Below are 12258 nucleotides of genomic sequence, written 5' to 3'. Positions count from 1 at the left end.
CTGCTGAAGTTAACAGCGAGGCACTCCTTTGATATTCGAAGAGCACTACTTCTTCAGGTCTTCATATATTTTCGAAAAGTAGAGGCTAATCATTAAAAATACTTCTCCAAGCTGTCAATAAAAACCCCGGTCATCAACTTTCTGCAGAATGGCACCCTGCCCCCGCCCCAGATCCATCATACATGACTTCACTGTGATGGCCGAGCTCCCCTCCAAACCTCCCAACACTTGGCCCCAATTCATGCCGATCCGTTGTGATCCGGCAAGGACTGTGGAAAAGCACATGAGCTGCACGTGCTTCTTGCTGTTCTGACCCAGATGAAAATCTGTGTGTGTCAGGAGCAGATCTTGGAAAGAGGGGGAAGGGGAGAGGAGGAGAGGAACAGCAGTTAAGCAGTGTGCCCCCAGCCACGCGTGTGTCCGTGCGTCGCCAACGCTGACAAGTCGCGCTGTGGGGAAATCAGCATTCATCTTTCTGGAGCCGGTGGTTCATGCTGTGATTTTTGAAGAGAATTAAACGGCTAGTGTAAGCTGTTCAGCCTGGCAGAGCAAGAGCTGGGGCCAAGGGAGAAAGCCCACCTCGGTTCCCGTTGTTCCTTCCTGCAGCTTCCCCATAGCGGTCCCACAGATGCACGCTGTCCAGCCGTGGTTTCCTGCTGGCTGATCAGATCAGTCTTCCGTTTCATTTTACGGGTGAGAGTGCCTTTTTCTAGTACGCTCAGCATTTACAGGGCGTTAACCGTGGTATCACGGTGACTGGATATTTAGGGATTTCGCTGTGAATCTATCATTCGCCTCTGTAAGTGCGTTGTGTTTGCACAGCTGAAGCTTTCTGCTCTTTATTCCTTATCAGCCGAGGTAAATCTGTTTGTCCTGATGAATAATTAAAAAGTAGAGGAATGTCCTCTCTGCATTTTTGCAAGTTTCTGAATATTTTGTCTAGAACAGTGGTTGTTCTCATCTGTTACAACTAAATCATATTTAATATATAATGGGGACTGCTGTCAATGTTTCATGAACTGATCTGGCAAGTAGAAGTTAACAACATACAGATCCCATTAATTGACTTCTCCCTAGGACAGATGACAAATATTTCTTTAGCTTTTCAGTTACAAACACTATTCATAAATGTTACCTAAAGGCTGGAAAATGTGCTAGGGAAGTGCTGCACCGATATCTGCGGGCCATCAGTGCCAACACCTTCTGCTCAGACGCTGCAGTCGTCTTTTGTGACCCTGCCTTCCCAAGACCCAACCCATGAGATATACCCCATGTCCACGCAATTTGGCTGTGGAATTCAAGCAAAAAACTCAGCTTATTTAGACCTTCTGTCAACCGGTATTCCCAGAAAAAAATTCAGATGCAGGCTCTGATTGAGCAACACATGAAGATTCTTGTCTTTATTTACTCATGCCATGGTTTGTACCCACTCCTGATGAGGAACGGGGTGTTCTGTCAATAGTCTGTACTGCTTCCTGACTTTAAGCTTGTTAAAATGTTTTCGTAGAATAGTAATTTTGAAAGAAATCAAGGCAATCAAGTATTAGATCTTTATACAATGTCATTAAGAAAAATAAGATTCCAGTCTTAAGGTACTTTTTCATTTATGCATCTTGCTCCAGAAGGGGCACAAGCTCAGGCCACAGAGACTCCACTTTGGGCAGACAAAGTGAATCGAGTGTTTTCCCCTGGAAAAGGCCTAACTGAACAGCCACTCCCCTCGGTAGAAACACCTCCTACCTCTCACCAGCCCTGCATTAGGCCTGAGAGGGCAACGTGTTTTATGAGTCATTTAAAACTTCAGTCATGTAAATCTGGACTCTCGTTCTTGCTAAGTCAGCACCAAGTCCCGGTTGACCTCAATGTGGGCAGAAACATAATTCATTATTAACGTTTATCTGGGGAGAATAGCTTATTAAAGAGATACCTACTAGTACCCTTGTCATGAAATCCTGACTCATGGTCTCATAAATAACTTTTTAAAATAGGATATGACAAAAAAGCAAATGGCTTTGGAAAAAATCAATCTTCAGAAATGTCTACTATATTTTGAGAGTATTCATGGACGACCTGTAAGTATACCATGGACAGATAAGTAAATTAAAAATTATCTAACTTCACTAACATATTTTTGGACTTGTGTATCAAAGATATTTAGATGAATTTTACATGATTAACATAATTTTAGTTATTTCAAATTAATCTTCAGGTATAAATGTTATTGCCTGATACTGATGAATTTCATTTATATTTTTAAAGATAAAATAAAAAGGCAAGTTTCTAGTAGCCCTGGATCACTCCTCATGATTGGAAGCTGCAGGTCTTGATGACCCAGGTGGAAGGTTCTGTATCCACCGCACACCTGGCTCGTGCGTTCGGTAGCTGGGCTATGATGCATGGAAGGTTAGAATGGTTAGCAGCTGAGCAGGGTACCATCTGAGACGTGAAACACACAACTGATGTCATCTGTGTTTTCCTTTATTTCACAGTAGCCCTTAAAGCTATTAATTGAATCCCTTTCAAGGGACATCACTGCTGAATGTAGGTACAAAACAAAAAATTGCCACCACTGGTGAGATGACGATTTGAAAATTTGTCTGTACACAACAGAGGGATTCCTGTTTGATGTCTGTCACTGTATTCTTACGACTGTCTCTGTTTCTGGCTAGCGATTGTTGTGGTAGAGGGAAAGGGGGAGTGACACCAGCACGTGTCCAAAAATACGCCAGCTCTTAAAATTATGATGTGAATCTGGTCTTTCTGCATCCTGGATAAAATTATTGTTGCCCATCTTCTTTGGGCTTGGAATGAGAACTGAGGGATGGAGAGAATATATATAGGAAGGTTATGAAGACATTCTACTTCCTAAGAAGGAGAACAAAAAAGAAATTGAGATACTACAGTGATGTAGAGGTGACAGAGACTTGAAGATTCAAAGAGAATGATAGGGCTTGCTTGGTAGCATGGGATACAGAGCTAAGAGGATGCTAAGGCCTAAGGAAAGAGGTGATCACCGATACTAAGCAGCCATGAGGGAATCCTAGATCTGCCAAACAGCTCTGACTTCAGCTCACAGAAAGCTCAGGAACTTTTTGGGTTTGCTTTTTTCTTTTCAAGCAAAGAACAAAATTCAGTTCTAGACGATGTCACTGTAATTGTAGAAACCTCTACAGTACAGAGAAAACCCATCAGAAAAAATTATCAAGGTGCTGCATATCCAGAGTACTATGAATGCAGCAGCCTTGACACACAGCGGAGAGTGCTGGTGAGGATGTCTGCTGATGTATGGTGTGGGTGAGCACCGACTCCATCCAGACTGACCTGAGCACAGTCAGACACAGAGGGCTCTGCCTAGGTTTAAAACAGAAAATGATCTATTCTGGGTTGTTTGGCATGCCTGGAGCTTTTATGTGTTGCAATCAAATGGAACATGAAGTCTGGGGAAGAGCAGCAGGACAGCCTGGCATTCTGCAGTGGCGCATGCCTCTAGAAATACTCCCCTAACTACTCAGCCAGATGGACGTGGTGTCACCGACCTGCGTTTGCCTGCTCCCACCCTTACCAGGTACTCATTGTTCCTGAGCAGCTCTGGGCACCAGCCCGTGTCTCTTCAAAGCTGCCGTGTGCTCGCTCATCCGCCCGGTGTAGCTGGGCTTCCATGGAGCAGCGCAGCTGGGGTGCCGAAAGACGGTGACGTTGGACCCAGTGGGTGCTGATAGACATGTGTGTTCAGGAGCAGAGGCTGAGGGTGAACTCGTGTGCAAGTGGCTCTATTTTGATATTGAATCACTGACAAACAAGTTGTTTTTCTGGTGTTGTGGGGGTTTTTTGTTTTGTTTGCTTGTCTTGTGGGATTTGCTCTTTTTTTTTTTCCTTAATATATTAAGTTGCCCTAGTGCAAATACTCACCATAACCTTTAGGTTTGTATTTACAAACATTTGTGGCTGGAACGGGCTATTAATACCTGATTTAAAATAATATCCTCCTCCAAATCAATGCTCTTAGTGCTCATAAAAGAGCAAGGCCAAAATAAACGAACAGGTGGTTAATCCCACGTGTGGAAGGCAGTTCCAGGGAGAGGGATGCACAGAGCGATCCTGCATGGAGCCAGCTCTGTCACGGAGGCTGCAAAGCTGCGTTCTCGGTGCTCTCCATCCCGCTGGGCTGCTGAGTGTACTGGCCCAGGCAGCCTGCATGTCCCTGTAGCCAGCCTGTTGCCGTTGCTGGAGTTAGGGAGAGAGATACCAATGCAACGCTCCGTAGGCACGTATCCCAACTCCTACAGCCTGCAGGAAGAGCCAGAGAATAGTCTGCCCCCTGCCTGGGTGGGGTGGCTCAGGGAAATGAGGAAGCTGCATTGGGTATTTCCCATTAGAAAATAGATTACCATTTTCCTTTTTAGAAATTGTATGGATTAAAGCACAGTTGCCATGGAACATGTAACGAAGCAAAATACATGTCAGGCCACGCTCTTCTGACACCATTCTCAGCTTTACAGGGGCAAATGAGAAATTTATATATTTATTTTTTATTTTAGAGGGGTATATTTTTCTGTGATTTCTCTTTAGGTAACTAAGCAAGAAAAGAGCCTGATGAAACCACTTTACGACAGATACAGAATTATCAAGAAACTTCTCGCAGCTCCATCTTTGATCACAACAATTGTAAGTTGGAAAGAATTTATACTTATTGTCAAGAAAACACTAAATTCTGTGTTTGATTTGAAACTGCAAATTCCCTTGTCTTACTTAGGAGCTTTGCTCCATGGAGTTTTTATGTTTAAGCCTTAGTTTCAAAAGCTCAGCCTTTCTTCTGAGGATGAGGGAACCTGAGGAAGACAAGGACATCACTCTGTTTTGGTAGTTAACAGTTGTAGTTATAAAGCTTTGGAATCTCGACCTCCAACTCTCATTACAGGCAGAATTCCTGGCCGTAATACAAACGGTAGATGATATGCAAGATGAGCACAAGTTCCAGTGAGACTGCACTGCTTACATAAATACAGAACGTGCTTTAAAACTTTGCTGCTTACACAGGCTTTTGATTAAACAGAAATAAATTGCAGGCTGGAGATACTCAGAAGCAAGGCCAACTTGTGACCTATGGAGTCACGGTGGACAACACACGGTAACTCAGGGGGCCCCACGAGACTGCCCCTGAACAGGCTTGGGTAGACCTGGGTAAAGCTTTCAATGTGTGTAGTGTGTTCAGTGAATGCTTCCAGGAAGTTAGAGCCTCATTCTTTACATTGTCACCCTATTAATTCTTCGCCTTTTAATGTAAACAACTAATTTAATAATGCTTTACATTTTACAAGCAGGAGGAGGAAGACTCAGATGAAGGCCATTCTCAAAGCAGCCACGAGTTATCATCCGGTCCAATATCCTGCCTCCCTGTCGAAGAGCACCTGTGTTACTCCCAGGAGGAGAGTGAGCCCGCCTATGTTTCACCTCTGGACGAAAAGAAAGTTTTCAGGCAAACAGCTTTGTCGATGTCCAATTTACACGAGGCAACAATGTAAGTTCTGTCTTTTTTTCTTTTTCTTGACCGTTTTAAAATATTTCATGTAGTCTTTGTACATGAAACATGCTCTCTGCTTACTGCATGGGAATATTCTGTACCAAAGAAGTGATCCAGGGTTTTCTTACGGGAGAAAAGAGGCAGAGAATAGTTGTTGTTTGGGCAGCATACCTGTGGCTTGAACGGTTCAGTCAAAAAAACTACTGAAGTCCATGCAGAGAAAGGTGGAGGGTTGGAAGCAGAGAGGAGAAATAACTACACGTACAGGGTGGTAGATACAGCGCAATGCACAGTGAAGCTGTGCAGACCCACCTATAACTGCTGCATCTAACTACTCATGGTCTTACAAACCGGTCATAAAACACAGCACAGTTCGGCCAGTCTGCTCCGCTGTCTGTGTCCTGGGTTTGATCGTGTGAGCGGTGTAAAAATGCCAGAGGCACAGAGAGCAACAGCTGAGCTGAGTGGCAGGCAGTACATGGTCACATGGGAGGCCTAGCTGATTAGGCTCTACCAACACTGAGAGTAAATAGTGATGGTCTGGTTTTCTGTGTAACTCAGCTATGTATGCAGTAGTTTGCTCACAAATGCTGTGAGGATATTTCTGAGCTGCTTTTTTTTATTATGGAAAAAAAAAGTACCAGCTGGCATGTCATAGCAGAATTCTTTCTCGACTTAAAAGCCTTGTTCTCCAAATACCAGCTAAAATATGATCTCCAGAAATGTTGATTCTGGGTACCACTAGCATTTCTACTGCATCACTCTAATGTTTGGCAACAGCTGCTTTTAGGACTGGGGATTAGATTTTGCCTTTACTAATTCAGTTGCAGAGATGCAAAGCATTTCCTGTGAGATGCTGAGCCCTGTCAACACCATTAATGCCACACAGAATTGAGACCACTAGCAAGGCTCCGTCCTGAAAGCTTCCTCTCCCGTGCTGACTGCACAGTCCCTGCCTTCACTTTATTAGAAGGGTGAGAATAGTGGTCAAGGGGAAGGAGCGTAACTTTTGTCGTGTGTGGTGGTACAGCCGGTTATGTCTGTAGTTGGAGGGCCACGGTGGAATGTCTTGGGGCACTGAGATCAGCGCCTGCCTTAGGCCGCTTATTCCCCAAAGGCACAGCTTTTGCAGTGCTTCCAAGGCCTTGGGGGTTTCACGTTGTCTCTGTTTCACAGGCCGGTTCTGCTTGAACATCTCCGGGAAACACGAGCAGATAAGAAAAGGCTTCGCAAAGCTCTGAGAGAGTTTGAGGAACAGTTCTACAAACAGACAGGAAGGTAAGCAGCCAGCTCAGCAAAAGCCCACGCCTCCTCCCTTCGGGCTCCTTTGTGGCGGCGTTTCTGCGGGGGGGTACTCGTAGGTGAAGAGGCCAAAGAAGCTGCAGCTGGGGACTGGAAGATCCCATGGAGGTGCCTGGTCTCTGTGGAGATGTCCATCTCCCTGCTTAGTTCCTCCAGGATGTGGGCATGCCTGAGGAGGACCTGGATCTGGGGATCTTCTGGGACATGCCTGCAACGGGTACAACCCCCACCTCAGCACAGGACCTCCCCTGAGCTGAAGGGAGGCTGCTGAAGAGTGTTTCCAAGGATGTCAGCCTGCAGGGATTGCACCTGGCAGTTGGGCCTTTTTTAAAGGGCAGCTTTAAAACCAGAAGCCACAGTTTCTTCCAGTCGCAGATAAATACTGGCTATTTTTTGCTCTGTTTATCCTCCTCCATTCAGCAAACCTGGTTGCTGAGAACTGCGGAGAACCTTGGCAGGTAGCATTCTGGTAACAGTTTTCAAAGCACTTTCAATAATGTTTCTGCATAATTGAGAATGAAGTAGTTGTGCCAGCAGAGCTGAGAGGAAATAAAATCACCTGGAATATGAAAATTCAGGATTTTAAATACTATTATTTCATTTCTGTATAGGAGTGCTTTTATCTTCAGTCACCTACAGTTAGGATTGGGTTGGATTTTTTTTTTTCTCATTAGTTGTTGCAGCAATAATTTTAAAGACTGCTCCTCCTCTTAGTCATAAAAGTGATGGCACTTTTATTTGCTTTTCATAGGAGTCCTCAGAAAGAAGATCGGGTGCCAATGGCTGAGGAATATTCGGAATACAAGCACACAAAAGCCAAAATCAGGCTCTTGGAGGTTCTCATCAGTAAGCACGATGTCTCCAAAACGATTTGAAGGGAATGCAATGCCGTGATACTGTTCTCTAGCAAAAAACCAAGCGACTGAATAGGTAATGAAAAAAGAGGAAGTAAACGTAGAGGTCTTGGTCTGCTGCACAATTACTCGACACACTGCGAGTCGTGATGCACTTTACCAGTGACACTAGCTGGGATGAGCGAGGACAGCAATATGCAAGGATGTTAAGCACGGGTGAGTGGACTATAGTATATATTTTTTTTCCTTTTGAAAAAGCCTTGAAGTGCACTGTGAGAATGTTAGAAATTAAAAGGACATTGAAGTATTGTAGATCCTCAGCTGGGTCTGTTCTTAGTTTTAAAAAGTGTGAGGAAACGCTCTCCAGGTTTTTAGTACATCTTAGCACAGGATAACGTTCCACACATTTCTTTCCAGAATTAACACTCACTACAATTAACTATTCATGTCAGTTCTCAGTGTGCTGATGCACCAGATAAGGGAAACATCAACTTAAAGCAAATGAAGGACAAAACTGGTGGACGTGCTGTCTCTCTCAAGACAGAGTCGCCCATCAATTCCAGTAGCTTCAAAGGTAGGTGCCTGCAAAGAACCAGTGCCAAGATTTGGTCTAAAATCCTGGGAGGAGAGCAGAGTGATGCTGCCTATGCAAAAATAAAAGGACAAAACGTGACTGCCAAATGGAATGATCAGGTGGTGGTTTAGAAATCAGAGGGAGTGTCTGGCAAAATGAAACAGAGACGGTTTAGCGGGAAGAGACAGAAGAAATGTACTGTCCTTTTCACTATGGTTCACAGGACCTGGCTCATGGTACTTCAGATTCAGTAGATGATAGATCAACAATGTGCTATTTTTTATTTCTGTATTAACCTTTGCACTTTGTTTTGCCTGACGCCAACACATTTGCTTCTCTAACTACCAAAGCTCGTTCCGACGCATGCACTTTGTAAATCGCCAGCGTAGCTCTCGTGTTCTGCATTGCCACGTGTAAGTTAAAGCGAGACTAGAACACTGCGTTGTGCTCAGATATTTTGGATAGATAAAGTACGCGGTATATAAGTGGGTGTCACAGTTATCTGATGAGGAATGCTAAACTTCCTGTTTACTAAAAATAAGATGATAAAAGATATTTTTTGGAATTATGCATTTTTCTTAACTTTTAGAGAGCACCATGCTTTGTAATATTAAGGAGATTTCTTTTCACTATTTGTGATAAACAGTTTGTGTGAAAAACAGACTATTAACAGAAAGATTAGCAGTGGGTTTTGTACTGGAAATGAAAAGCAGGGAGTCTGGGAAATACCTCGCCCAGATATAAAAGAAGGAAGAAATTAAAAAAAACCCCACCCAAACCCCAGGACTTGAATAAGTTGAATCACTTTTAGTGTTTTGCTTTGACTGTCATTCTGTACTGACCCCACCTAGTATAAAGCAACCTCTTTGCTATCTGGGTAAGAAGGTTTTCATTTTTTGAAGCCTGTTACGTACCAACCCTGTCGGTACTCCTCCTGCGTGCAGCGGCTCGGCATGGCTCTGAGGAGGTACACGCTTTCAAGGAGTTCGGAGGAGGAAGCACGAACGCTAAAAAAGGAATTTTTTATTTCTGAGGTTTGTCGTTTCAGTGTACTGACTTAATAATTTGTAACTTAACTTTTATGAATCAGAAGTGGTCTCCTTCGTAAATCTGTTTTAATTAAAGTCATCTAGAGCAACAGGAACAGATACAGAGCTATTTGAAGTTTACAAACTACATCTTTGATAAGGGAAAATGATTTCATGACATGTATACAATTGATATTAAAATGTAATCTATATATTCTATATGATTGTATAATATTTTATACAACAGTACAAATAAAATATTTTTCTATTATATTTATTATGTCGAGACACAGTTTCTGTTTTCAGTTAGCTAATATAAATAACATAAATAACACTGTCAAACAACACGTTGGAAGTGCTGACATGTCTAGGCTCTGAAATTTAAATCATGCTGCAATTACAACCTTTCATGCTGTTTGGAGTTACCCCAGTATTCGTTCAGTAGTTAAAACGAATGCATATTTAAACACCATTTAGAAGCCGTTATTTTTATTTTGCTAAAGCAGTTTATATAGGTTTTTGTTACGTTTGGCAAGAAACAGAAAATTTTTGCAGCATCTAGGTATAAACGGTTGCCAGAAAGAAATCCAGGACTTCTAATCATGTAAAGCATCGGGGAAAGAGGGAGAGAAGAAATACTAAAAAGGCTATTGGAGATTCTGGAGACGCGTGTTTGCTTTTGGTGGCAGCGGCGTGGGCATGCTTCCGACAAAAACGTCTGACTGTGGAGATGGGCAACAGAGGTTCCAAGGCTCCTAAGTCACGAGGGGAGTTTTAACGGCCAACACTGATATTGCAGGTCTTGCAGCTGGGATCTTTCTTTGCGTTTGCAGTAGACAAGCTCATGAGTTGGTGACCGGTAATTTCTGCAACTGTGCCGAGGGAGAGATCCACAGGATCAGTGTAAATTACTTCCAAAATAACATCCTGGGCGTGATGGTAAACCATGACACCATCTTCCTCATCGCAGGTCAGAAATTTATTATCTTTTATATTTAGCTGAGGAAGGCGCTGCTTACAGAACTCGTCTCCGGGCGATCCGAGGGGGGCGATAACCAGGATGACGTAGTGGTAGGCTGTGTACATGCAGTAGAAGTCTCCAAAGTACAAGTTAGTATTTGGGTTGAAGAGTTTTTCAGCTGCAATCTCAAACCTGTATCTTCCATATGGTGAATCTTGTGGTGGCTTCCCAGTGTTAAACTCAGTGTTGCAGCTGAAGAAGATGCCTTCCAGCTTCCCACTGATCGGAGAGCCATGGCTGCCGCTGTTATCCTTAACAGAGGGCGGCATAGCGTTCCCGTGATGCTCTCTACAAACGAATGACTGGCATTGTTTAGTTTGTAACACACGCTAAAGAACAAGCGGAAAGTTAGGAATGTCACATTGCTCAGTAACAGTACTGAAGGGACACAAAGGAAAACCGTCAAACTGAAAACTGGTTAGTGTCATGATCCCAGGACCAAGGAAATCAAGCGGTGCCAAACTCGGAAAGAGCTAGAATAACTCCTGCTCAAGGGGAAAACCTGCTTTTTCCAGTCTGGCTTCTCTGTGCCTGCATGTACTCGCACAGCTCACAAAGGAAAGAACAGCACAAACAAAAAAGCCCCCGAACGACCAATATCTTTAATTAACTGATTTGTTCAGCCTTCCACTACGATGCTAACAATAAACACAGTTTAAGCACATGTTGAAAATTGCAAGGCAGTCTCAATCTGCTGAATATACTGTTTGTTAATGCACATTTTTAGCATAGGCAGTGTATGTTTCATGTAGAAAACTGCCTCTGAAAGTTATTTCCGAAAGATGTTTTTCAGCGCGCTTATAGGAAGGAACGTACTCTCTGCCTAGGGTTTTTTTCCCCCCAGAATGATAATTTCAGGTCTACTGCTGACTTCAATCACAGCTGAGCTGGGCACAGGGTATTAGGCAATTCGGTTAGTTTCCTTTGGGTTGGTATCCAGCTTCTGCAGTCGCTGGTCCGAAGGGATGTACAAAGCTAACCCTTACTCCTTTGCAAGCTGGGCTTTATTTGGTTCCAGAGAAAAGAAACCTTCAATGTAACAAGTGAATTTTTAAAACCCTAAATTGCACTCAGCAGCATTAGGCTGCTAAATTTAGGAGAACAGCCCAAAACACCCCATCTAACAGTCCTTAGCACCTGAAATTTTCTATATAGCAGAGCATTCCCAGACCTCGTGCCCCACACCTCCCCGGAGGTGTGGGGCAGTGACAGCTGTGGCTCCCTGCACCCACTACCCTGTGCTACCCAAAAGGGAAACCTTCCCTGTTTTAGGTCCTGCAAAACTTCGGATTTACTAAGAGGCCATGGAAAATGCCCTCACACACGCTGATGCATGATTAAAACCGCACGAGGCCATAGGGCTGGAGGGTCTTACATCCCCTCTTGCTCTACTGTTACTCTCCTTTTCTCTCTCTTTTTCGGTAACAGAGAGCTGGTGTCTCTCTGCTTTTAACTCGCAACATCTCCAGGAAAAATGGTGCTGTGTGGGACAAGATTTTACTCGGTTAAAACGGGAGGTAGCACTCAAGCAAACAAATTCTGTGTACATATGCAAACTGCTCTAAATCAACTTCGCGATGCCTCCAACTGTGATTTTCCCATTATTTCTAATCTCCTCAGCAGCATACCTTACCGTGACTCCAGGAGAAATTTCCCGAGTTCCCTGGGCCATTCAGAGAGCACACAGGTACTGCCTCAAGCCCTGTTTCGGAAGATCTTGGTTGGGTGGGGGACACAATCGGTATTTGATGACTGAAGCGATGGCTGGGTGCGGGGAGCGGGAAATCTGCCTGAACCACCACGGTCTCCGCGACCCGAAAAGCCAGGCGGCTTGCAGTTCCGTTTCTGTGGCAAGACACTGACATCCAGTGGCCAATTAGGCTAATTATAGGTCTGCTCTGTGGCTCTCCCAGCCAAGGTAAGCAGTGGGGCGACAGGAACACTAGTTACGAGCGCAC

At 43.9% G+C, this 12258-nt stretch overlaps 2 protein-coding genes across 2 annotated transcripts in view; one reads left to right on the top strand and one right to left on the bottom strand.

Moving 5' to 3' along the window:
* The window catches only part of FAM13C (family with sequence similarity 13, member C), a 21649-nt gene extending 13919 nt beyond the window's left edge, over nt 1-7730 (top strand). The window contains exons 6-10 of the mRNA XM_010161941.1: nt 1989-2072; nt 4570-4665; nt 5319-5518; nt 6698-6799; nt 7575-7730. Of these exons, the coding sequence (XP_010160243.1) occupies nt 1989-2072; nt 4570-4665; nt 5319-5518; nt 6698-6799; nt 7575-7698 (606 nt within the window). The 3' untranslated portion in view covers nt 7699-7730. The remainder of the gene's footprint in view (nt 1-1988; nt 2073-4569; nt 4666-5318; nt 5519-6697; nt 6800-7574) is intronic.
* A 1614-nt stretch (nt 7731-9344) lies between these two features.
* On the bottom strand, nt 9345-10593 carry PHYHIPL (phytanoyl-CoA 2-hydroxylase interacting protein-like). Its single transcript, XM_010161940.1, has one exon. It carries the CDS (start codon nt 10567-10569, stop codon nt 10054-10056), a length of 516 nt encoding a protein of 171 aa, XP_010160242.1. The 5' UTR covers nt 10570-10593; the 3' UTR covers nt 9345-10053.
* Nucleotides 10594-12258: the final 1665 nt, after the last annotated feature.

Source organism: Eurypyga helias, unplaced genomic scaffold, assembly GCF_000690775.1.
Source record: "Eurypyga helias isolate BGI_N326 unplaced genomic scaffold, ASM69077v1 scaffold11872, whole genome shotgun sequence".
Lineage (NCBI taxonomy): Eukaryota > Metazoa > Chordata > Aves > Eurypygiformes > Eurypygidae > Eurypyga > Eurypyga helias.
The sequence above is the reverse complement of the archived record's forward strand: the minus strand, read 5'-3'. Positions and strand labels throughout refer to the sequence as shown.

What these genes read in the sequence shown, in the direction of transcription:
- PHYHIPL (XM_010161940.1), bottom strand. Translation starts at nt 10,569, where the DNA reads ATGCCGCCCTCTGTTAAGGATAACAGCGGCAGCCATGGCTCTCCGATC.